At 47.5% G+C, this 27,379-nt stretch overlaps 1 protein-coding gene and 1 pseudogene across 8 annotated transcripts in view; both read right to left on the minus strand.

Annotated features, from left to right (window-relative positions):
- Positions 1 to 27,379, minus strand: part of RAB37 (RAB37, member RAS oncogene family) — a 100,604-nt gene that overhangs the window by 41,196 nt on the left and 32,029 nt on the right. The window contains exons 1-2 of one of the 8 annotated variants that reach the window (XM_088482606.1): positions 10,959 to 10,975; positions 10,365 to 10,521 (exon numbers count right to left, since the gene is read on the minus strand). The exons of 2 other annotated variants lie outside the window; for them this stretch is intronic. In XM_088482606.1, the coding sequence (XP_088338732.1) occupies positions 10,365 to 10,457 (93 nt within the window). In that variant the 5' untranslated portion in view covers positions 10,458 to 10,521; positions 10,959 to 10,975. Of the gene's footprint in view, positions 1 to 9,884; positions 9,917 to 10,347; positions 10,540 to 10,947; positions 11,040 to 27,379 lie in introns of those variants that run through there. 5 more of the 8 variants (XM_088482609.1, XM_088482611.1, XM_088482605.1 and 2 more) reach the window with 5 other exon arrangements.
- Positions 3,850 to 3,968, minus strand: LOC148511854 (5S ribosomal RNA; annotated as a pseudogene).

Genomic DNA, 27,379 nt, shown 5'->3' on the forward strand with positions numbered 1-27,379 from the left:
GTTTGGGGGAGGACCCACTGACATCACTAGCGATGTCAGTGGAGAGCTTCCGGCTCTGACAGAGCCAGAAGCTCTCCGGGGCTTACGACAAGTGAGACCCTACCCTAGGGTCTCGTCGTAAGCCCCGATGGTCTATGACCATCGCGACCATCACCCTAGCGGTCGTTAGATCTGTGGGTGTAAACCCACAGCCAAACGACCGAAACAGAGGCGGCCGGCCAGGAAGCAAGCGGCCGCCCAGTTTCTGAGCGACCGCTTGCATCCTCCGACCGCCTCTGAATGAGGGCCAGTGTCTTAGACCTACCCTGGGCCCTGTAAGGCCGAAAGGACGACGTACCTGAACTGGAAGGAACCGCAGCAGACGGGAGACATGCCGATTTGGCTGCCGCCAGCGTGGCTATGATTTTGTCCAGATCCGGACCAAACAGGACTTCTCCATTAAAAGGCAAAGCTTCCAAGCCCTTCTTGGAATCAGCGTCCGCCTTCCAAGAGCGCAACCATAAGGTGCGACGAGCAGCTACAGCTGCCGAAGAAATCCGAGAAGCCAGGGTACTGATATCCAAGGCCGCTTCATTGATATAAGTGGCCAAATCCCGGAGAATGCCTATCAACTCGGTCTGTTCAGCCGAACAGTCGGAATCGAAAGACGCCTCCAGACTATCAGCCCAGCGCTCCATAGCTCTGGTTACCCAATAAATGGCCATAGCCGGCCTGGCTGCCCCCCCCTCCCCCCCGCAAGGGAATAAACGGACTTTAGGCAGATCTCCACCTTACGGTCCGTAGCATCCTTCAAGGAAGACATGGGCAATGTGGCACTTCGGACTAGGTGTGTCACATGAGAATCCACCTGTAGGGGGGATTCCCACTTAGAAAAATAATTATCTGCAAATGGATAAGCCACCGCCAAGCGCCTCTGAGGCTGATACCGTTTGCCAGGATGTTTCCACGTCTCCTTTAAATAGTCTACTAACTGACCCGAAAGAGGAAACACTGCGGTGTCACCCTTAATATCCTTAAAAAAGGCATATTTAGATTTGGACATCGGAGAATCTTCATCCTCAATCACTAAAGCTGTGCGGACTGCCCGAATAAGTCCAGGAATTTAAACCTTGGACTTAGCGTCCAACTCTTTAGAACGGAGAGGTTCCTGGTCAGAAAGATCCAGAATCTCCCCATCATCAGACGTCACGTCGTCATCCTCATAAGGAGCAGAGACTCCACCGGCCGCTTATGTGGCCTCAACACAGACTCCCCTTGTAACACGTCCGACAAATGCTGTACAGAACTTGTCAGTGAATTAACCCACGCAGGCTCCTGAGAGACCTGGGGAGGGAAAATAGGGAGACTGTGGGGGGACCATCAATTGTCTCGGGAAACCCTGCATGGGTGACGACACCACTGACTGCTGGGACAATCCCATCTGTGGGAACGCAGGCTGCGGAGCTAACTGGCCCAAAAGGGTTGTAAGCGTTTTGGCGAAACAAGCCCAGGGCGGCTCCTGTACCGGAGCCGTGACAGTAATTGGCCGCGCCAATAAATAACACTGCCCCTCCGCTATTGGTACCTTGCACGTAGTACACAGAAGCTGGAGAGGAAATTCACTCTCAGACATGATGGTAAGTATGTGACCCCTCTCACTGATACTCGTTAGTATAGTGTGAGAACCACCCTGCAATCACCGCACCGCAAGGGCTTTAGCAGAAAAAGATCAGGGACAGTGAAATGGCTGACAGTAGAAAGTGAAAGTACAGGCAGCAGACACTAGCAGAAGTCACATACAATGCAAAGAAATCAATTCCTGCACTATTAGTGCTGATCCTCAACTACGCAGACACAGAGCCTGGTAGGATACAGCGCTGCATACACAGACCTGAACCAACGGAGGAGAGGTATGCCGGGGGACCCAGACCACGATGCCACCGATCTTCAGCGTCCAGCAGCGCTCACCATGCTTCCAGCAAAAGATGGCCACCGAGGAGCAGAGAGGAGGCCGGCCTGGGGGAGGAGCGCTGCCACAGGGCCAGTCAGCAGAGCAGAGAGGGCTGTGTGCAGCTGGAGAGGCGCCGGCTGTGTTACAGGGAAGGCGCGCTCCCCTGGCATGCAATTAACCCCTGGGACGCCGCAGCGCTACCGCTCAGCCGCGGTCCGCTGTCCCAGGGGGGTAGTGGAAGCGCAGGTTAGTTACCTGGCTCCACGCTGCAGCCAGTCCCCAGGGAGCTCCCTGTTTGGGGACTCTGGACCATTGTTTCAGCAGGGACCCACCGCAGGACCCCACTGCTTACCTGCTGCCCCCTTGAATCCGGCCATGGTCCCAAACATCTGGGTCACCGCTAGCTGTGACCCCAGACGCTTACCAGCATCCCCGGATCAGTACCGGCGTTCTGGTACCGGCGGGGGTGTAGGGAAGACAGCATGGACGTCAGTACTGACTGTCCATGCTGTACATCCAGATGACCAGCCACAGCTGCTTTGAAGAAAACTTCAGGGGCTATCCTTAGCCCCCCTCTAAACAGGTGCATCCGACTCCGGCCAGGCACCAAACAAAACGAAGATGCCTTGGCTCGGGGGGCGGGGTATAGGAGGGGGACCCTAGTGCATCCTGGGAGGTTGAAAACTTTAACTCTATGGTGCTCGATGCCTGATGTCATCACCTATACCCCAAGGTATCCTGTGGATACCGTATGGACCCTGATGTAGAAATAGTTATTGTTCATATGACAACAAATCTGACCATGTGTATGCACCATTAGAGTCATTATGTAGGTTTACAATTGGTCCCAGAAGACTACAACATGTTAATGCTTATTAGTTGCTTATGGCCTCCCCAATAAGTACATTCACATAGTTAGGGAAGAGGACATGTGAGAGTCTTTGAATGGGCTAAGATCAATCTTAGGATTGCCCAGTGTTTGATCTGTGTAAAGCTGGGTGCACACATTCCATTGAATGGGCGATATATCTGTAGTGCATCAGCGAGTGTGTACACCTGATATGTCTGAACTACTGTATATATGCGATTGGTTCTGCAACACAGCCGTATCACAGTAGTAAATATATAGTTTCATATGGCTGTCTATATGGTCAACCCGCCAACAGCTCGATAGGTCTGCAGCAGAAGTCATTGAATATGATGTCACCAGTGGGCGGTCATATTCACAGTCGCTGGCAGATATATCGCTCTAACAATTAGTAAGTGTATATGCACTTACCAATTGTTAGATAAATCAGTGGGTCAGCCGCAGTCGTGTGCAGAAGAAATTGATTATAAAATTTCTCTATATGATCAGGTCCGCAACTAGGGGGGGGGGGGGGGGCTGGAGGTGCACGTGCCACTGCACCTGCCGCCAGTGTCCTCCAGCTCTGCACTGCGGGGAGGCTCCAAGCTGGACACCCGCTGAGATTTTATTAGCAGCGGGCACCCGGCTCCTTCCCTGCAGTGCCGCGGTAGCTGTAGGCTGGAGTTCTCTCCTGAACTCCAGCTTCCGGCTCTCCCCACGGCCCGGGCACTATGGGAGATAAGTCATGACGTCTTTCCCATAGTTTGTACAAAAAAAACAAAGCCAAGAAGGGCTAGTTGTTGGGGCACTCTTAAATCAAATTTAATAAAATTTAACCTTCATTAGTAATTAAAAAGCTGCGGATCTCCTCATTTTAATAGAATAAATGGATACGGCAAAATAAATATTCAAAATAATTCTGGGTAATTATGCTCCTATAAATTCTAGATTTATTCACATCATACAGGAGTTTTGTACCCGTGGTGATCCTGAAATCAACATAAACCAAACTCAAATGTAATCACTTATGTCCCTGCTATTATACACTTAGTCTCGTTCTGCTCCTAAATATTACTTACAACACCCAATATTCCCTGGTGGTCTCCCATCCAAGTACTAATCAGGCCCAATACTGTATAGCTTCCAAGACCAGACGAGATTGGGCATATTCAGTAAGGTATGGTTGTAGGACTATATAAACAGGAGATTGTGGGTCCTGGTGTAATATAGTTAAAGGCATTTGTAGGACTAACTCAGTATGAGAAGTCCGCATTGATTAAACAGTGGAAATAAATTCCAAACAAATTATTGCACCAGCATACTTTGATTAATGAATAAATTGGTTATGTTACCTTCTAAAGTGGTATACAATCGGGAAGCCGGCTGCCTTAATACGGACAGCCGGCTTCCCGACTGTCATATCCCAGCGAGGATGAAATGCCGGGCGCGACTAGATGTAGACGCCTGACATTTCCCAGCCGGGAGACCAGTGCCCGGCATCCCTTCTAAAGTATGTATATCATATTCATATAGCCATATAAACAGATGATCTAAATGCAGGTATAAGTAATGTCAGTCTAATAGTGCCTGGGGATAATCATATCACATGTAAACGGCATTTATATAGTATTCATATGATTGTACATGGGTATGCAAATCCCATATGTTTCGGTAGGGATGGTGCTAATTTATATTCACCTAGAGCACTTAGCAGACACCATACATTTTAACCAAACAAAACATAGCATAATTTGTATTATTAACATGAAGTACGGATGTACATTGAGCAAGTCATCACATGGTCACAACACACAGAGTCATAATGAAAAAAGAAAGCGAAATGTATTGCTAGTGTCCTTTCCCCTAAGTCACCAGGGCAGAGACCTGGCGCCAATCAAGTCCTCATATAGGGATTGTACTAATCTGTATTCCCCTGGAACATTTAATAGATAGCATACATTGTTGCCAAGTAATATAAACAGTGTTTTTTGCTATATTTACAATGGATACAAGTGTGTCTCAAAATAATCACACAGCGATAGTAAAAAAAGAGCCAAATAGGTTATTCAAATCTATTCCCCTGAATGATGGGGGAAAGAAAGCTGGACATAAATCACGTCCTCATGTGTGTAATGAAAAAATAACCATGTGAAATAACATCAAATCTACCCCAAATAAAAACTGGGGAGTTTACAGCAGTACATCCACTGTGCTGCCACAATAGTCAGATCATAAATGAGATCAGATGTGTAATCAGATGCCTGCAAGAAAGCATGAGCCATGGGGCAGACAGGTCTCCAAATTATACTATAAGAGATCAGACTGCTGTATCTCCGTTCATGCGGAGTGTAATAGGCTGAACTGAAGCGGCGGCCAGACAGCAAGTGTACATACGTATCAGGGTCACCGTGCGGGGGTCTGGTCCGTGCACTGACTGGACCTCCTATGGTGCGGAAGGACGGCCGTTTCGCCTGGTTGGTGGCTTGATCCATTGTGGGTTCCTGTGCAGACTGTGCTGTAAATTAATGCCGTAATAATATATGGTTCTGTGCGGTACCAAACCCCCACCCAGTTTTGTCTTTCCCATAGTTCCAAGGAGCAGCCGGGCGGACACTGGTCTCCAGTGTCATTCTTGGCTGCCCTGTCAAATTGCATGCAGAATGGTCTCCTTGCACACTGATAATTGATTACTTCCTGACCTCACTTTAAAGCTTGCCACACATTTAAAATATTATCTTTTCAACCATCCAACTTAATTGGCTGGTTGGAATAAAAATCTGGTAATGTATGTGAGCAAACAATCAACTGCTTCCAAATGCCGTAAAACAGATGAAAACAGTTGCTCAGATAAGTTGGTTAAATCTCGCCAGGGATATTTTCATCTTTATTGAAAGTATACCCACTATGTACAAAGGGGAACTCGCAGGTACAGCAGTTGCGGTAACCGCTGTCCCTGCGAGTTATATCCCCAGCAAATTGAATAAGTATTTCACAGAAGTGAAAGACTTCTCCAGGGGAAGTTGACATTGCCCATGTGCACAGTGTCAGTTTCCGGAGCTGGCCGGAGGCTGTGAGAGATTGAAAGATCTGTCTCCTGCACCTGGAGCCTCCTTAGGCTTACAGTAGTTTACACCATCTGAAGATGGTGTAAACTACCAGGAATAAACTCCGTACATAGGGCCATATTCAATTGGGGGCGAGGTTTAGCAAGGAAAAGACCTCACGCCCAATTAAGGATTACCATGGGTTAGCACGCTCCCGATACCCACGGTATCCAATTAAAAAAAAGTTGTTGCGGGGTTATCAGCTCTGAAAACCCAGCGCCGCATAAAAAAATTAAATAATTCTTCACTTACCTGGCCGGGGGTCTCCATGCTCCCAGTGGCCTCCCCTCCATCTTCTCACTGGGGAGGTGACTTCTGGGAGTCCCGGAGGCTGCAGGGAGATTTAGTTCTTCCAGCGCCCATTACAGGGAACGCACTGACACTGGGGGGGGGGGGGGCACACACAACACTCATACAGACTTGTACCTCTTTTCCACCAAAAAGCCCGGGTCCGATCTGGGTTTTCAGACATGGCTCCAACCCAGGTCATACACCGTTTACACAGCACCATCAATCTGGGTTATTCTCAGGTCAGCCCTGTTCACACTGAACCTGGGTCTGCCCTGCTAAACTTGTGAGGTCATAAAAAGTGGGAGGTGACTGCTCCACAACCACCAATCAGTTCATTTTAGATGACCCAGTTTGCACTGCACTATTACCCAGGTCCATCCTGGGTCCGACCTTGGTAGCAACCTGGGTTGTATTGACAGGTCACTTGATCAGTTATTTTTCAGGTAACCTTTTACACTGAGCCGTGACCCAGGTAGATCCAGTAATAACCCAGTTTTTTGCTCTGGTGTAAAAGGGGTATTACATACACTGAAACCGGGTCCCAACACTAGATGCAAAAGACAGCACTTTGTAAGGGGAGTATTACAGACTAATTAAGCTAATTGTAAACTTCCAATTGCTTAATTAGTCATTAGGAGGGGTGCCGCCGGGGTCCCAGAGCATTTCCTGACCTTTTTCCTAAAATTGTGGATTTTAGGAAAAATTGGTCGTGCTCTGGAGGTGCGCAAAGAAAAAAAAAAAAGCCTCTGGGTACTCAAAATAGTAAAAAACGAGCACCTAATTGAATAGCAAAAATCCCGTATCTGCAGGAAAAACCTCACAGGTGCGGGATTTTTGCTTTTCTCGCCCCCAACTGAATATGCCCCAATGGGGTCAGATCATAGTCCCCATTGATAATAATGGGGACTGCGATCTGAGTGCTAATTAGCACTTTGCCAGAGATTTCTGTGAACTCTCCTGCATTGTGCTATTAGTACATAACAATATATAAAATTATGCAGAAATTGCAGTTTCTGCATAATTTGTGTAAAAAACAGCTTGATACATAGGCCCCTTAGTCTCATTAATTGCATCTTAAGGACATCTGATCTTAAAATGTAATCTCTCCTGACGCTTTTTTTCTGGTTTGGATTTCACTAGATCCCACAGTTGACTCTAGAGTAAAGGCCCCTACACACGGAAGAATATTGCCAACGATCCGATGTATCGAAATGATTTATCAGCAATATCGTTCCATGTGTATGCACTATATCGTGCATTGCACGCTTCTGTGGGGTCGTCAGTCGCTTCGTCTGATCTTTTGAACATGCAGAAATATCAGGCATTGCAGCTGATGATCCCATGCAGCGCTATGCGTCAGGGGCCGGCATGTAGGGCAGTCGGGCACCGGATCGCCCGATATGTCAGCCCTGGGATTGTGGGTCGCATCAGCGGGTACACAACGTACTGTGTGTACCCACCTTAAGAGCTGGTTTGTGTTTGTACTACATTGTCGCTAGTCTTCAATGCTTTTATTTAAATATTGTTGTCAAATCCTCCTGCCCTTCCTTTCCTTTTTTGTGTCCCTCATTACAATAAAATAAAGTTTAAATAAAAAAAATAAAAAAAGTTACAAAATGACTTGCATACGCATATCGGTGCACTTCCTTATTAAACATGCTCACCAGTCCTTACACCCACAGTGTTTGTAATGCCATCAAGAGGCAAACCAATTCAGATTTGGTGGAAATGCACAGGATTAAGCTTTTTTTGCTTCAGGTAGTCTATAGAAATACATTCGGCAGACCTCTCAACTTTAGCTTTAGACAGATGTGGTTGCCCTGGTTTGGTCAGATAAATTTATAACCCTTTAGTGTTCACGCTAGGTCCAGAGCCAGGCAGGGTGGCGGACCTAGAGAAAGAGCACATCTGCGGGGCGCTGAACGCGAGCCCTAAAAGGGGGCACGGCCAAGGGGCGTGTCTTTTAGACACGTCCCCCTTTTCGTCACTCTTGGGGGCGTACCCGATACTTACGGACATGCTTGGCTGGCTCCAAGCACTGCTGTCAGTGTGAATAGATGCTGGGCACATGCACCCGGCATCCCTTCACCAGCGGTGGCCGCTACACCGCAGTTTTCCACAACCGCTGGACACTGCGGGTGGGAACGGCACCAGCAGGCTGTTTTAGCAGGGCACCACTAAGGAGGGCAGGGTGATTTCTGCCCTTTAGAAATAGAGCTAACACAGCCTAGCGGGAATGCTACTCTTTAGACAGCTTTTACGATTTTCACCGTTCTGTACCAGACACAATAGATCGGAGGAGAGAAAAATTATTCAGTCTCTCATTACCGGCATCAACTACATACTTTTGTACTTCTATGATTTTCTTTGAGAACCACTGTATTAGACTAGAACACCTCAAACTCAGTCCCCACACGGTTCACGTTTTCCAGGTCTTCTGGCAGGTTCATTATTCACGGACACATTTTAAAAGATCTAATTACTTCACTTGTGGTTCTGTGAGAAGACCTAGAAAACATGCACTGTTTGGGGTCCTGAGGACAGAGATTGAGAACCTCTGGTCTAATACAGTGCCTCTTACATCCAGTCCTCGGGGCACACACTATACAATTTTCTGTCAGATATCTGTCTAATCTGGCTGGTTGAAATGAAAACCTGGTAATGTATGGAAGCAAATGACAATCGTCCATTTGCTCACAAACACTGGAAAACAGACAAAAATGGTTGTTCAGACAAATTGGTAAAAACACACAAATTTAACCAATTTGAACAATTTTTTTGTCCTTTTTTCAGTGTTTAAAACCATCTGAGCGACTATCATTTGCTCCCATACATTACCAGGTTTTCATTCCAACCAGCCAGATATCTGACAGAAAATTATATAGTGGATGCCCTGCTTAAGAGTGCATGTTTTCCATATGTCCTAGTTGGTGCACAGTCTATTCCTTGCTGGCTAACACATTTTAAAAGATCCACAGGTGGTTCTAATTATTCCACTTGCGATTCTGTGAGGAGATCTGGAAAACGTGCACTGTTAGTTTGTCACAAGGACTGGATTTGAGAAGCACTGATCTAATAAATAAAATAATGATGATCTGAGGTACGTTTTTTATTGCTGTGTATATGTTAGAATAAAATATCAAAAAGAGAATTGTTAAAAAAAAAACGACAATAAACAGCTGCAAAATCATGAAACAGGTGTATATACATGTTGTTTGAGAATGCGACCCTGATGTACAAATTCATTGCTTTCCAATAATGGGGACAATTTTGAGTTGGACACAGACGCGGTCTTGTCTTTGACTGCAGTCGCGTCTGTGTTTTCAGTCAAATGCCGCTACAAAGTCCTTCTCTGGTGCAAGTCTGTGCATTTGAATGTGCAATGACTAAGGAGCCCACCGGCAGTGTCCGTAGACACTGAAATAACGCTTGGTGCATCTTTAGATGCGCCATCAGTCGCACCATGGAAACCTGTACCAGCCCCATGGCAGGTGCAGTTTCTGTCTATGTAAGGGATGTCACAGGTGGACATGTGTTACACACTAGTGGTCAGTAAGGGATGTCACAGGTGGACATGTGTTACACACTAGTGGTCAGTAAGGGATGTCAGAAGTGAACATGTTACAAACCAGAAGTCAGTAAGAGATGTCACAGGTGGACATGTTACACACCAGCAGTCAGGGATGTCACGGGTGGACATGATGTTACACACCAGCAGAGAGGGTGGCCGGGGATGTCACAGATGGGGAGTACACGGACGTGTTACAGCAGCGCAGCAGTCACGTGTTACGATAAGCAGTGCCCGGACCGCAGCATCCGTCAGAGAGGAGTCCGGGCGGCGTCATGTAACCCCTTATGTACCGCCTGACATCAGCCGGTGGGGATAATATTCATATACCGCTCGCTGACTGGCGGGAGACCGGGAGCGCTGTAACATGAATTGCTCAGAGCAGAGTTACACTGTGACTGCTGTATTCTGTATAACACTGACAGTGCACTAATACAGTCACCATATAGACACAGTGCAGTAACAGTCACCATATAGACACAGTGCAGTAATACAGTCACCATTTACACACAGTGCAGTGCAGCTCAGGACCGGATCGTTCACACTACACAGCAGCTAGGGCTGTTGTTTTTATATCTGTCACACGGTACCACTAGCACGTACGCACATGTATGTATACAACACCTTGCAAGTCAAGTCGTAAATAGATCCGGGTGTCCCAATGATTTTGCGGGTGTTGACTGATGCCGGCAACTCTCCATTCATGGTCACGGACATCGATCCCACCGAGTCACCGGTTTTTTGAGCGAGACCCGAACCAGGAACTGGGCGGAATCAATTCCTAGAGAAGTGCCTAATTAGGTGGGCGTGGCATATGGTAACCTCGCCCATAGCACCTATCTGTGCGAGCGGCAGCCCCGCCCTCCTGTCTGATATTGCTTGCTATCGCTCCGCCCACACTGGACTGCTCACTGCAGGTTCCAAGCATCATCTGCAACCTCCAAATAATAATAAGCCTCTATGAATACTGTATGTCCCATATTTATCATGTGTCTGCTTACCCCACCCGTTTTCAAAAATCAATAATATGAGCTTCTTAATTATTTAACTAATTCGTTAGAACTAAAAACATTTTAATATAAATTCATCACAGATTACTTTAAAAATGAAACCAGATGACAAGAATATTACTGCTGGTAAATTCAGTTGGGATTGTGTACTACTGAGACGTCATTTTGTAGAGTGCATTAAACTAGAGTCAGAGTACCTTCTACTCACCCAGGATGTCCCTACTACAGTCAGTCAGATCATGAGAATGCACACCAGCACAGAGTATGTCAGGAAATCAGTGTGCTCAGCTGACGATCATGTGGGAGGCAGTGTTTGAGCCACTTGTCTTAATAGATGCATTAGTGCATTTCTTTACAATATGATGTCCCCTGAAGAGTTGCCAGTTTACAATTAAGCTATTTATTGTGCACTGTAGGGAACAGGGATGGACTGGCCATCTGGCACCTCTGGCAAAGGTCAGATGGGCTGATGCAGTGCTGGATTTTCCACTAGGCACATGAGGCATGTGCCATGGGGTGCCACTGGCTAGGGGCGGCACAGCAGTCCCCCTGCATCAGAGCTCTTCAGTGCTCCAATTGAACCACAGCTGTATGGATACAGAACAAAGACTACTAGGGGTATTCAATATGGGAGCGAAAACATTGTTTTTGCGTTAATATCGCACCTATGACGTCATTATCGCAGGTTTTGCTTTTACACTGTATTCAATTTCAAAGACTAATCACAGGTTCGAAAAGTTTTTGAAAAAAAACGGGGATAACTTTTCACCACCAATAGGTGGCGAAAAAAAAGTGCAGAATTGGGGTTTAGGGGTGCAGGCTTAAAAAAAATAGCCTGCACCCATGGGAATGACATTTAAAAGATAACGGTGTCAAAAAAAAGTTTTTAAAAAAAATAGGGACACCCAAAAAAATTATTTTAAAAATTGGGGTGAAAAAAAAAAAAAGGGAAAAAATTGTTTAACAATAGGGAAATAGGTTCAGGGCTATTCTGCAAGTATGCGGCAGATGTTTTCTAGAATAGATTTATAGCGGCAGGTGCACAATTGCAGAATTTTTAAAAACTTACTTTAGGGATTTAAAAATATGCTAGTACCCATTTTCATGTACCACAAAATTGATGGGACCACTTAAAAAAAACGAAAAAAATAACCTAAGTGCTCTTCTGCAACACTTCTTCAATGTCGGGAAATAACACCTGCTGCGGCTATTTAAATCCCCGACTTTCATTTAAAGGCTAAAACGGGGGTACCCATAGTGATCCCCCATGTTTTTACAACTTTAGGGGGGTCCTACAAGTTTTTTAAGGAAAAATTCGTAACTGTACGCAAATCCAACTTCGCAGGCTCCCGTTTTCGTTAATTTCATATTGAATACGGGGATAAGCGGGCGCGCCCGATACTTTAACGCAGGTAAAATCTCCGATATGAAACGTAAACTTCGACAGCGAAGTTTACGTTTCATATTGAATACCCCTCTACATCCCCTCCATGGTGCATTGGGGAGTCTCAGGAGCAGAAGCATCTACACTCCAGAATTCCGGGAAGATCAGGTTCGTATCAGGGGGAGTCTCCGGAGCATTTCCATGTGCATATCGCAAGCCTAGAAGACGAAGTTCTTAGCCCATGCTACAAACCCAGTAGTGGATAAAAAAAAAAAAGGTAGCTGGTGGGGGAGGAGTCTTGCGAGAAGCCTGGTGGGGAGAGAGGGTATCGGGCACCCAATAATATTGTGCTAATGGGCAGCCCTTAATCCCCCCTGGGTAATGGTCTGATGGGCCAGCCCGGTCAGCAGTTGCAAAACTACTGGGTGATTCAGGTGTGTATCAGACAGTGGCATATCCAGGCACAGGGGTCTAGGCGCCGGCCACGGTCCAGGTCTGGTAAAGTCAGTGTGGTGCGGACTGCAGTGAGTGTGGTCCACACTACACAGTAACACACACATCGCCACCGATGCTGGGTAGTACACTCATACTACCCGGCGGCGTTGTGTGTTTCAGCAGCCAATGAGAGTCAGCCAGACTCTCATTCCCTGCTGCACCCACGGCTGGTGCCAGGCTGCAGCTCATTCATGAGCTTCGCCTTCCGGCTCCCGCAGTGTGTGATGGGAGAGAGACGTCATGACGTCTCTCCCATAGTACTAAGCGAGAGGACGGAGGAGTGGACAGCGGCGTTTATGGCAGGAGCGGGGATTCAGGTAAGTGTTTTGTGTGTGTATGTCTGTGTGTTATGTATGTAAGGGGCACTACTGGCTGGGGGCACTGTACCACTACTGGGGGCACTGCATAGGGCTGGAGCTCATTCATGAGCTCCACCTTCCGGCTCCTGCAATGGGTGATGGGAAAGACGTCATGATGGCTCTCCCATAGTACCGAGCGGGAGGACAGAGGAGCGGGCACGGCAGGAGTGGGGATTTAGGTAAGTGTTTTGTGTATGCATGTATGTCTGTGTGTGTGTGTGTTATGTAAGGGGCACTACTGGCCGGGGGCACTGTATCACTACTGGGACCCCTGAATAGGGTGGACCACTACTGGGGCACTGCACAGGGGGATCACTACTAAGGGCACTGTATAAGGGGCACTACTGGGGGCCTGCATAAGAGGGACCACTACTGGGGGCACTGTATAAGGGGCACTGCTACTGGGGACATTGCATAAGGGGCACTACTACAGTGGGCAGTGCAAGAGGGGCACTACTACTGGTATACAATCGGGAAACCGGCTGCCTTAATACCGGCACCCGGCTTCCCAACTGTCATATCCCGGCGAGGGTGAAATGCTGGGCGTCAAGATGTAGACGCCTGACATTTCCCCGACGCTGGGAGACCAGCGTCCGGCATCCCGATCAAAGGGATGCCGGGCGCTGCGAGCGGCAGCCGCGGGGGGGGGGAAGGTTAGGTTTAGGGCACCCGGGGGGGACTTAGGGTTAGGCACCCCCCTGGGAGGGTTAGGCTAGGGAGAGGGAGGGTTAGGGTTAGGCACCCCCGGGGGGGACTTAGGGTTAGGCACCCCCCCGGGGGACTTAGGTTTAGGCAGCGGGGAAGGGGGGGTTAGGCACTTAGAGGGGGGATTAGGGTTAGGCACTTGAGGGGGAGGTTAGGGTTAGGCACCCCTAAGGAGGGTTAGGTTAGGTTAGTTTATACTTACCTTAGGAACGATCGGGATTTCCAGCGCTGTCGGGCTTCCGCTGCCGGGCTCTGCTCATCTGTCGGGCAGGCGCTGCCGGGAATCGAACCCATACCGATTCCCTACTACTGTGGGCATTAAGGTGCATAAGGAATGTTCCCAGAGTGACGAGAAACGGGTGTGTGTCATGTTGACACGCCCCCATTTTCAGTGGCCACGCCCCTTGTGGAATGTGACCACTCCCACTTTTCGCACATAGCGGGGGGTCCATTTTTCATCTTGCCCTGGGCTCCAAATACCCTAGTTACGCCACTGGTATCAGATCACCCATTAGGTAAGTGGAGCCAGTTACATCTACATTGCGGACACTGCTCAGCCTGCTCTCCACTACTGAGCAGTGGAGTGGACAGTGTCATTAATATGACTGAAATGTGAGCTGCTGCCGTGGGAGTGGACCTCACAGAAAGCAGCAGTGCAGTGTGAGCAACAGAAGCAGGTTTCCCAACTTTACTGAATTTACTGACAGTCTGTAAGGGAATGAATAATTGTTTAGGACAAGTGTAGCCGTAAATGGGTTTAATTCAACATCTGTGCACAAAACTATTGGGTAGTTAGTTACAAAACAGGAACATGGCATTAGCATGACATGTACTAGCATGGCATCCTCGCAAATGTAGAGAAATATTTTAAGACAAATAATGCCAGGTGTTGATATTGCAGAGTTATATAGACATACACCAGTGGATGACTCAAACTATGAACAGCCCAATTACTTAACCAGTAGTGTTGGTTTATTGAAATATAGTAGGTACAGCTGTACTCACTGATACATGCACTGGTTGTTGATGGAGCGGAGCAGGGTTCTATACAGCTAACTAAGCCGGTGAGTGCAATACCTTATTTCCAACAAGATGAAACAACTGTGCTCAGTCTGTGCCATTAGGGTCACTGGGGAGGTAACACCCACACTGATCAGTTTGTGACATAAGCATCACTAAGGAAATAGCCCCCACCACGCAACATCAGGTGTCACTAGGGACTAGGAAAAAAGGGGGAGTGGAACTGGGCGTGGAACTGTGAGTAAAGCAGGTGGAATAAAGAAGCACCGAGCTGGAACGCCAACCACAAAAAGAGAGCTGAGCCGGAGAGCCAGCAAGTGGCGAGGCTGCCAGCCGCGGCAAGTGGGCAGTGTTAGAAGACTCCATATAACGTCTACCATATAGCAAGCTAACAGAGGAGACATCAGCTGCGAACACCCGCTTATGCAAGTTAAGTACAATCAACAGCTGACAAACTGCAACATCCCCTGTTGCAGGTACTATTAAAACCTGTTGTACATTTGGATAAAGCGTACCTCGTGTACAGAGGACAATAATCCAAAACTTAGAACTGAGGGCTCAATTCAGACCCGCTCACTAGATACGTCCGCTCGTTCCCAGCATATGCAAATTCGGCACACACCCAGCAAGGCAGGCGATCGCACGGCAAGGCATAAGCACGCCCACTATGTCTTGGTGTGCGATCGCTTTGTGTATGTAGACGCCCACCAACCTGTCTTAAGACGCCCACTTGCGCACGTTATCTCCAGGAACTGTATGCAACCATCGGAAGCGAACGCAGCGCTTGAGGTTTACTATACCCTACCGCAAGCACTGCGAGCACTTCAGTGTAAAATTCAACCAGGTGACGTGTACATTGACGCTGCCTGTTAATTATGCTCGCCTCTGAAACGATGTTAAGTCGCTTAGGCATGCCTGCGTTCGCACCTCCACTCCCCCGTTTCCAGTGGCCTGCCCTTGTCACCACCCACAACCGGCTTCTCCTGTCACTCACTCTGCTGGGCTGTCTATGCTCGGCAAGCGAATGCTTCCCGATCTTTCGCACTGGTTCGTGCACGAGCACTGCGATGCATACGCAGAATGCGAAAATTGGCCAGCTACGATCGAACGCTTTTTAGCGATCAGGTCTGAATCAGGCCCTGAGTCTCCTTATTTAAATCTGGTGGTGAGCACACTAATACTACTATTTTTATTCTGCATTGTGGATTTCTCAGTGGACATGTTTTATTTATATATTTATTGCAAGTATCAGTTGACTTGATACAGTCTACATAGAAAATGGGCCTCAGACTGCACACCCTGAACATATATATATATATATATATATATATATATATATATCACACAAAGACAATGCCTTCAACTTGCGCTTCAAATATAAAATATATAGAAGATAAATACCAGTACTTAATAGGTTCACAAGCTGCTCCCTTCACAAAATCCCCTGTTAGAAGGATTAGAAAAAACACACCAAATATATAGGAAGGGGCGCTAATAATGATTTATAGTCTGTAAATGATCTCAGTCTATTCTTTTTAGTAATTCAATCTTGTAGTAGAGGAGATACGATGATGACCCAGAAGTCTCGCACCAAGGGAAAAACACCCACAATATAATAAGTCAACAGTTCATGTGAACAGTTCCACATGAACTGTTGACTTATTATATTTTGGGTGTTACGTTACGATGTTACGTTATATGATCATTGACCACGTACCTAAACCTCTATGTGGTGGGGATAGGGCTCGGATGTTGCTCACGCTGGATTTTCAGACTGGATGCTCTAGCACCGAGAGGTCTCAATGAGCATCTTGGGCTTCATTGTTTTCTTTGAATCAGTGTAGTAGTCATCTTTTCTTGTAATTATGACTCTCTCTGCTATATGTATATTCTTGGCCTGTTTCATGATCCATATTATGCATTTGTAATATTTGTAATATTTGCGTATTATAAACTGTCTAGTATAAATTTTTCTGACGTTAGTAGGTTTTGCTGGCATTAGGCTATATTGTTAATTGCATTATGCTTGTTTGCTTCTCTGTGATTGTATTTTTTATGATAATGTCGTATTTATCTATTGTAAGATGCCAATAGGGCTGACACCTTACCCTTGGTGTTTCTGTGATTCTATTAATATGTTTCTTATCTATAGCACTGGCATGGTTATTATCTATGTGTGCTACGATATATATATTTAAATGATATGTGCTTGATGTAATTTTTGTATTTTTATTTATAGTTTCACTATTTCACGGGTTTCCCTGGTAATGGGGACGCCGGTTATGAGCGGCTCCCATCCTTCCGGCACTGATGCGTCTGGCTGAAACGCTCACATGATGGTCGTGCGGTGTGAGATCATCACATGGCGACCCGGACCTGGAGCCCCTGAGGGCGCGAAACTACACGAGGTGGTGTGTGAGTATAAATATGTATGGTTTACCTTGAAAATGGGGCAATAAAGGACCCCGAAACGTCGGTGGTGATTTGATCACAATCCAGTTTGTTTTTTCATATTTGCATGGAGTGCCGCCTATTGGGATTCTACATGGGGAGACAACTTTGTTGTCTTTCTGAAAGGAGGGCACCTGCTACATCATCTCTCTTACTGGGAGTGCCACCCGCGGATTTTATATATATATATATATATATATATATATATATATTTGGAGGTGGTACCTTTGGAGACCATTGATATATACACAAAGAAGAAATACAAGTGCACAACTCCAAATTAACTGATTATATATAAATAAATACATTTTGCAGTAAATAGGGTTTTTTGGCATAATCTTGGCCAAGGTTATGGGCCTACCAACCACATCCGGGTAACCCCTGTAGGGTAGGTCCCTAACATACTAGGGTTCAAATCCAAAACGCAGAACACCCCCAAACTAGCCCAGCTAAGCCACCCCAAGGCACCGCTCTAATAGGAAATGTGAAGTGTAAAGGAAATAGTTAATAGCAGCCGCAGCTGCATATAAGGAATAAAAAAGTGAAATACATATATAAAAAACAGACAGTGAAGCGTTAAAATGTGTTGTAAAGGAAAATTGTGTTATAATTGCGGTCAGAGCCGTAGCTAGACTTTTTGGTGCCCTGTGCCAGAAAGAGCATTGGCGCCCCCTTCATTTTTCAAAGGGACATAATGCACCCAAAAAAGGGGAATGGCTTCATGGGTAAGGGCCAGGAAAGAGATAGGAGAGGCAAGGTGATGGTGGGGATGAAATAAGAGGAAGCTACAAGTGAGAATGATAATAAACAGAAAATTGACAGGCTCAAACAGCGCCCCCTGACCTGTGGTGCCCTGTGCGATGGCACCGGCCGCACTACCCTAGCTACGGCCCTGATTGCGGTGCCCTAAAGCAGATCAACCAAAAATCCAGGGGGACCCACGCCCCATAAATGAACCAAAGCTGCACTACACAGTCTAAATATTTTCAGGACTTACCTATATTGTGCCTCTGACTGGTGTGCATATTACAATGCCAGACTCCATGCTCTAAACCAATGTGGTAGGGGTGCTAGTCTGAGTGGAAAGTGTCTCAAGCTTCCAGGTGTGCAAAGCAATGCACTGATTGGTCTTTACGCACCGTTGTGATATTTCTGATTACTCCAATTGCCCATTCCCCCTCTCTGACCATCACCTTCTCTCTTTTAACCTATCCCTCTCTCCTTCCCCTCCTCTAACTCCTAAAGCTACAATTACTAAGCGTAATATTGAGGCTATTGACACTGTTGCCTTTTCCTCCCTGCTGGACTCTCTTCTCTCCCCTATCATTTCTCTCTCCTGTCCTGAACAAGCTACTTCCCTGTACAATTCCTCCCTTACTTCTGCTCTTGATTCTGTTGCTCCAGCAATAACCACTCACCCTCGCAGATCCACACCACAACCCTGGCATTCCAAATGCACCAGATACCTACAAAAGTGTTCAAGAATTGCAGAGCGTCAGTGGAGAAAGTCACGCTCTAAGGCTGACTTCCTCCATTTCAAATTTATTCTCTCTTCCTACAGTGCTGCCTTGTCTCTCTCCAAACAAACATATTTCAAGAACCTCATCTCCTCCCAGTCCTCAAACCCCCGGTGTCTTTTTGCCACTTTCAACTCCCTACTCTGCCCTTCCCCTCCTTGCCTTCCCTCCTCGCTCTCTGCCCTCGACTTTGCCACCTACTTTACATCTAAAATTGACTCCATACGTGAGGACATCATATCCCATCAGACCCTCAGCACTCCTCCCCCTCCTTGCCCTTACCACCCCTCCCCTTCTGTCTCACCAACTCTGACATCCTTCTCCCCTGCTTCTGGAGAGGAAGTCATGGCCCTCATCCGGTCCTCCCCCCCTTCCACCTCCACTCTTGACCCTATCCCTTCCCGTCTCCTCTCCCACCTGTCTCCTTCTGCCTGTTCCCATCTGGCTCACCTCCTTAATCTCTCCCTATCATCTGGCACTGTCCCTTCTGCATTCAAACATGCTCTTGTCTCCCCCATTCTTAAAAAAACCTACCCTTGATCCTAACATACTTTCCAACTATCGACCCATCTCTCTTCTCCCTTTTGCTTCCAAACTCCTTGAGCGTATATTGTCTACAACCGCCTTACCACCTTTCTTTCTTCCCACTGCCTCCTTGACTCATTTCAATCTGGCTTCCGATCTCTCCACTCCACTGAAACTGCCCTCACGAAAGTCAGCAACGACCTCCTTGCTGCCAAATCCAAGGGCCACTACTCTCTGCTCATTCTCCTTGACCTCTCTGCTGCATTTGACACTGTAGACCACCCTCTCCTCCTGCAAATCCTTTAGTCTCTCGGTCTACGTGACACTGCCCTCTCCTGGCTTTCCTCCTACCTCTCTGATCGTTCCTTCACTGTGTCCTCTCATGACTCCTCTTCCCCTCCACTTCCACTACAGGTAGGAGTTCCCCAAGGTTCTGTTCTTGGACCTCTCCTTTTCTCCCTATATACATCCTCTTTGGGTGAACTCATTAACTCCTTTGACCTCCAATATCATCTCTATGCAGATGATACTCAAATTTACCTTTCCACCCCTGAGCTCACCCCTGAGCTCCTTAACCGTATCTCCAACTGTCTCTCTGCTGTCTCTTTGTGGATGTCCCAGCGCTTTCTTAAACTTAACATGTCTAAGACTGAGCTGATCATCTTCCCACCCTCTTCCACTACATCACTTTCCACAATTTCACAACTATCTCCTCTAGCCCCAAAATGCGCTGTCTTGGAGTTATCCTAGACTCCTCCCTCTCGTTTAAACCGCACATTCAGCACCTCTCGCAGTCCTGCCGTTTTCACCTAAAAAATATCTCCAGGATTAGACCCTTCCTCACCCAGGATGCCACTAAAACCCTCATCCACTCACTGGTCATATCCAGATTGGACTACTGTAACCTTCTCCTAGCTGGCCTCCCAGTCTCTCACCTCTCTCCACTACAATCGGTTCTTAATGCTGCTGCTCGGCTCATCTTCCTCTCCAGATGTTCTACATCTGCTTCCCCTCTCCTTCAAGCCCTACACTGGCTCCCCTTCCCCTTCAGATGCCAATTCAAGGTTCTTACATTCGCCTACAAAGCCCTCACCAAATCCTCTCCCGCATACATTTCTGACCTTCTCTCCCTTCACACTCCCGCCCGCCCTCTTCGCTCAACTAATGCATGCCGCCTCTCTTGCCAACTGATTACTTCCTCCCACTCCCGCATCCGAGATTTTGCCCGTGCTGCTCCCTACCTTTGGAATGCTCTCCCTCTCCCCATCAGACTCTCCACCTCTCTACAAATCTTCAAATGGGCTCTCAAGACCCACTACTTCATCAAGGCCTTCCAGCACTCATCCTAACCCACCTCATGCTCTTTCCTTCCCATCTTCCCCTTCTGTGTCACGCCTGTCTGTCTGCCCCTCCCCTTAGAATGTAAGCTCTCACGAGCAGGGACCTCTTCCTTCATGTGCTTCTCTTTACATTTTCTTCTACTCTCTACTCCCCATTAGGGCACCTAACACGGGACCGCCAATTCCCGGCAGCTTATTGTGAGTGCTTTAATCACTATTTCAGCAATGTATATAAGTTGTGTCCTTGTCCTGTACTGTAATGTACTGTATGTTACTTGTTTCTTGTTCACCTATTAGTTCTATGTTCTATGTACTATGTAAGGCGCTGCGGAACACTTGTGGCGCCATATAAATAAAGGATAATAATAATAATAATAAATGGGCCTCAGACTGCACACCCTGCACACACACACACACACACACATATATATATATATATATATATATATATATATATATATATATAATAATTGGAGGCGCTACCTGTGGAGACCATTGATAAATACACAAAGAAGAAATACAAGTGCACAACTCCAAATTAACTGATAATATATAAATAAATACAGTCTACTTAAAGTATCAATCTGCATACTATGTAATGTTTTTAGGTTTATTTACTTTTGCATGTGGAAGCAGATTATACCATTGTCTAAATAAATCTAATTGGTTAAGACAGTGGTTCCCAAACTTTTTGAATCACGGTGCCCTAGAGTATCGGCATTGTTTTCATGGCACCCCTAAACCAAAAGTTTGTTGTTGAGAAATTCATAAAAAAATGTAGTAAAGTGGAGTAAATTGTGCTGACCTGTCATCTGTTCAGTTATGTGGTGGTGGACAGGTTTGTGCTTCTGTTTGTCCACATATATACATTACATTGACCATAAATAAAATAATATGATTTGGTGCTGGTCCACCAACCTGAGACACCACAGCAAGTGTCCCGAGGCACCCCAGGGTGTCACGGCGCACAGTTTGGGAAACACTGGGTTAAGAGAAGTCTATTTATTGAGACCAAGCATGATATATTTTTGTATATTTATGGGTATCTCCAATTTGCTCTATTTGATTATATACTAATTGGTAAAAGCACCAGCACAGTTTAACTCCCCCTTTTTTCCTAGTCCATGTAGCAGTTATAGTATCAGGATAACAACTGACAAATGGTCTATAGCAGCGGTGCTTGTACACCATATTACATATGTTTTAAAGTACCCATACTAATAAATATTTTCATATATACTGTACATACTATTTCTTAATTGCCTACCAAATGCCAAGATAATAGCTATTGGTGTGATATCTAATAGCTAGTCCTCTAGGTGTCACTAGGGAGACAATCCTCACTTTGCTCAGTCTGCAACATCAGCAACTCTAGAGAGATAGTGGGCCTGATTCAGAGCCGCTCGTAAGCGCCCCGCTCGTTCGCTCCGAGCGATGTTCGCACATCTGCGCATGCGTATGGGTTGTAATGCGCATGCGCCAACCAGTCAGTGCGGTCGGAAATCGTGAGCTCGCAAAATAGCGAATGCCTGCTAATTTGAGTGACAGGACGAGGCGTTTCTGGGTGGTAACAGGGGAAGGTGCTTGAAAATGGAGAGTGGAGATCCGAACGCAGGCGTGCCAAACGGTCAAAACGGGTGTTTTAAGGGTGTGCATAATTAACAAAGCAGCGTCATCGACCACGTCACTTGGTTGTCTTTTAGCCTGAACTGCTCGCATGATTGCGGTAGGAAAATGCTACCACAAGAATAGCGAGCAGTTCATACGCCTTTCGATGTACTCGATTAATCTAATAAATAGCGGAGATGACGTATGATGCGAGCGGCCAAGGGGCGTCATTACAAAATAGCGAGCGCATGTTTCGTTCGCTCGCTCAGACATAGAGGCGTCAACAGACCGCAAAGAGCGAGCGCTCAATTTAAATAGCCAGCCCCTTTTTCTGAACGAGCGAGCGCAAATAGCGTCCGGCTCTGAATCAGGCCCAGTGTTCACTGTGCTTAGCCTGTAACATCAGAATCACTAGGGATATAAAACCACTGTGCTAGTGTGAAGGATACCACATGGTATACAGGGCCTGATTCAGAGCCGGACGCTCTGAACGAGCGCCCGCTCTGAATCAGGCCGTGTTTTTTTTCTTGCGACCCGGTCTTTTGGACGCTCGCATAGCTGTGGGTTACCACCGACAGCATATGCGAGCATCCATGATGATGGTCGCGATGGTCAAGACCTTCGGGCTTGCGACGAGACCCTTGCGGTAGGGTCTCGTTGACCGCAAGCCCTGGAGTGATTTTGGCTCTATCAGAGCCAAAATCACTCCCACTGACATCACTAGTGATGTCAGTGGGGCCGGACCCAGACGGTAGGCGTTCCCATGGGAACGCCTCCGTCTGGGCAGCCACGCCCCGGCACACCCACCAAAGGGGGCGTGCTGTCACTCAACATCAACAGCACGCCCCCTTTGGTGCGAGACCCATAACGACGGCTACTCCGTCGTTATTCGGGTCTCGCGCATGCGCACGACGGAGGCGCCTCCGTCGTGCGCATGCACATTTGGGTAACATCGACCCGCTTGCGAGCGTACAGCGCTCGCAAGCGGGTCTGAATGAGACCCACACTTCGGACCATTGAAAACAACCCTCCAATGATATCACTGCTATTGGTCCCTGAACAAATTGAAAGCGAGAAGAGCCTTGTTGCTTCCGGGTGGGGGCGGGAGGGGAGGGGGGTTTGGGGGGCGAGAGGAAGTTTTTCATTTATTTATTATATTTTTTAATTTGGTCTTTTTATTTTTTTTAGTTAATATTTGATATTGAAAATATATGATTACATTGAAAATATCATAGAAATGTATTATGTACCGAATGTTATCATACACAGGGACCTATTCATCAAAACATAATTATCACATGTGATAATTATAGTTTGAACTCGCTGCGAGTTCAAACGCAGTTTAGGAGGCATTCATCATGCCTCCTGCCCTAAATTATCACTTCCGAAAAACTGCTGTTTCAGCGAAGCAGTTTTTCAGAAGTGAGAGACTTTTCTCTTGTCCCTCTTCAGTTTTCACTGCCTGTCTTCAAGCTGCGCATGCGCAGCTTGAAGACAGGCAGCGAAGAGAGACTTAACCCCTTCCTTCAACTAACCTTGCTGGCATCTTGTAAAGCTGCCGGCTACTCCCGTGTCTCCCGGAGCCTCCCCACCGCTGAGAGCTGCCAGATACAGTCTCTTTCTGTGGTGGCCGCCGGAGACTGTGCATTCCCCCCCCCTGCTGAGACCTGCTAGATCCTTGTCCCCTGCCGCAACCACTGTAGGTCCCTCGCCGCAGCCGCCGGATCCTGTGCACCCCCGTTGACCGAGTAGGGCCCCGCCGCCGCCACTGCTGTGCGGGGGACCTACTTGCCTAAGCTGTTGCCGGAGACAGCCGGCCCCCCGTCATACCAGCTGCCCCTGTAGAATAACCGCCGCCGCTGCTGTGCCCTCTCCTGGCCCCGGCTCACAGAAGGACTGCTCTGAGAGCCGGGAAGGAGCATCAGGCAGGTGAGAGAGCACAGCAGGGAGAGATCTTTTCAGATCCCTCTGCTGTATCGGATGCTGAACGCCACCTCAGAGTGGCGAATAGCATCACTGTCAAATTCCAAAAAAAATGCTTTTTCGGAACTTGATGAATTCCACAATTTCCACATCCCCATACCATAGTATGGGGACTGTGGAAATTATCGGGGAAGAATTGTAACCAGGAGATATCTGTGATATCTCCTGCGTTACATGATTGATGAATGGGGCTGACACTTATATTATACAAAATTAGGTGAAAATTTTATTTTTCACTTGCTTTTGTATAAATTAAGTGATGATGAATAGGCCCCACAATGTACTGTTGTTTTTGAAATCTTTGATTGTGAATATGTGCAGTGTTTAAATAAAAATTATTTGGGAAAAAAAAAAACACTGTGCTCATTCTGTGATATCAGGGACACTAGGGGCCTGATTCAGAGCCGTTCGCTATTTGCGGTCGTTCGTTCAAAAACAAGGGGTGGCTATTCAAATGATCCGTTCGCAAATTGCAGTCTGTTCACACCTCTAAGTCTGAACGAGCGAGCAAAACATACGCTCTTTTATTTGTTAAAAACGCCCCCTGGCCGCTCGCACCATACGTCATGTCCGCTATTTATTAGATTAATCGAGTACATCGTACAGCGTATGAACTGCTTGCTATTCTTGTGGTTGGTTTTTTCAACCGCTATTTTGCGAGCAGTTCTGAGTTAAAAAAAACCAAGTGACGTGGTCAATGACGCTGCTGTATTAATTATGCACTCCCTTAAAACGCCCGTTTTGACCTTTAAGCACGCCTGCGTTCTGATCTCCACTCCCCGTTTACAAGCACCTTCCCCTGTTACCACCCACATACGCCTCATTCTGTCACTCAAAATAGCAGGCACTCGCTATATAGCGTACAAACGATTTTCGGCCGCACTGACTGGTTCGCGCATGCGTACTAAAAACCGTACGCATGCGCAGATGTGCAAACATCGCTCGGAACGAGCGTACGGCCGCTAGAGAGCGGCTCTGAATGAGGGCCTAGGAACATAACCCCAATCTGATCAGTCTATGACATCAGGGTAACTAGTGTGTGACATCAGTGTCACTAGGGAGATAGCCCCCCCCAGAGCTGGGTTGGCCATCTGGCACTTCTGGCAAATACCTGGACACCCACCTTGTAAATAGATGCCTCCTTCTGGCTTCTGTGATCGGCAGTTGTGTCCGAGGACGCAGCTATCGGATCATCTGCAACAACATCAGCTGTCTCAGTAATGCTCAGGATATGCAGGATGGCCGGTGTTTTTGTTCTGCTGGGGTCGGTGAAGCTGTTTCGGAAGATGTGGCCGCTGCATGCCTTGAAAATGAGGCCAACAGCTCTTTACAAGTACCTGTTATGAGCTAATATGAGCAACCACTGGGTCTGATTCAGAGCCGCTCGCTCTGAATCAGGGTCGGGCTTTTTTTTATTTTGGAGCGGCCTCTTGGCGAGAGCTAACAGAGCCGGAAGCTCTCCACTGACATTACTTGTGATTGGGAAGCCACCCCCCCGGCCCGCCCACCAAACGGAGAGAGCTGTCACTCAACATCGACAGCTCGCCCCCTTTGGTGCGAGACCTGGAGCGACGGAGTGGCCGTCGCTAGCCAGGTCTCGCGCATGCGCACGACGGAGCCGGTTCCGTCGTGCGCATACACTGTGGGCCACCATCGACCCGGTTGCGAGCGCTCAGCACTTGCGACCGGGTCTGAATCAAGCCCACTATTTTGTACTCCCATAATATGTCCACTAAGCAGGACCATTTTTGCGTGCACTACTACCACCACACAGTCACTGCCAAGGAACGCCCGTCACTTTTCTACCACATTTCTGATACCTTCTGACCCAATCGCAACAGCACCTTAATGCACACACTCTGGGCCTAATTCAGAGATGGACCCTAATGCGATCGCCGCTGCGACTTTGCACGCAGCTGCAAAAATATGTTAATAGTTCCAAAGCTTACCCGAACATAAGGACACCCACCACTGCCTATTCATATGCGTACGATGGCGCCCATTAAGCAGCCATCTTGCCCTTGCGGCAGGTCTGATCAGCCACAAACACTGCAGCTCTCCTGACATGCAGAGGGCTCTCATGCTATGTATGTAATCGCAATGGCTAATTTATGCATTCACATGTAATGGAGTTTATAAGGTAAGACACAGAGAGTGGCAGTTTGTTGCGCACAATGATAAACAGCTGTTTGTTTATTTTTTTAATTCAATTGCCACTTATTGCCTCCAGTGGTTTAGTCATCGTTATCATACACAATCTTATATTAATTTCTCTATATCGGTGAAATTAACATGTTGTATTTCACTGATTTGCCGATCACAATCAAAATATGATTGTGATTTGCAAATCGGTGAAATTTAACAAGGAGAATTTCACCAATCCTCAGACGGATCGCGGAACATCGATGGCCACCAGTAGCCATCTCAGACCCGCGGGTCGGCATTTCCGTTCCCATTGCAGGATCCGGCAATCTGTCGGATTGTGTATGAGGGCCTTAAGACAGAGGGCCTGATTCAGAGCCGGACGCTCTGACCAGAGCGCTCGCTCTGAATCATGGCCCTCCTACCTAAAAATGCAGCGGCCTCCTGGCCGCTCGCATAGCTGTGGGTGACCACCCACAGCTCATGCGAGCGGCCAAAAAGATTGTCGCGATGGTCAAGACCATCGTGACCATCGGGCTTGTGACGAGACACTGCGGTAGGGTCTCGCTGCCGCAAGCCCAGGAGTGCTTTTGGCTCTATCAGAGTCAAAAGCACTCCCACTGACATCACTAGTGATGTCAGTGGGGCCGGCCCCAGACCGAAGGCGTTCCCATGGGAACGCCTCCGTCTGGGCAGCAACGCCCCCGGCATGCCCACCAAAGGGGGCGTGCTATCAGTCACCATCGACAGCACGCCCCCTTTGGTGAGAGACCCATAGCGACAGCTTGGCTGTCGCCAGGGGCGGACTGGGCCGGGGGGCAGGGTGCCATCTGCCCCCCCGGCCGGTACAATCCAGTGTTCTAGGGCCGCCAGGCTGCGACAGGCAGAGGATGCCTCTTCTGCTCTCCAGCCACTGCGCAGCTGGAGAGAGATCCGACTGAAGTACAGGGACTAAAAGAAAATGGCTGCCCCCATAGAAGACTACAAAAAGATGGCCGCCTTTGACCAATAGGGAGCCAGGTTTCTCTGCCCAGAAACGCAAGAGGCTGGAGAACGGGAAAATGGGGCGTGGCTTATAGAGTGGGAAGAGGAGCTGAAAA

This window comes from Taudactylus pleione, unplaced genomic scaffold, assembly GCF_031769625.1.
Source record: "Taudactylus pleione unplaced genomic scaffold, aTauple2 ptg000290l, whole genome shotgun sequence".
NCBI lineage: Eukaryota > Metazoa > Chordata > Amphibia > Anura > Myobatrachidae > Taudactylus > Taudactylus pleione.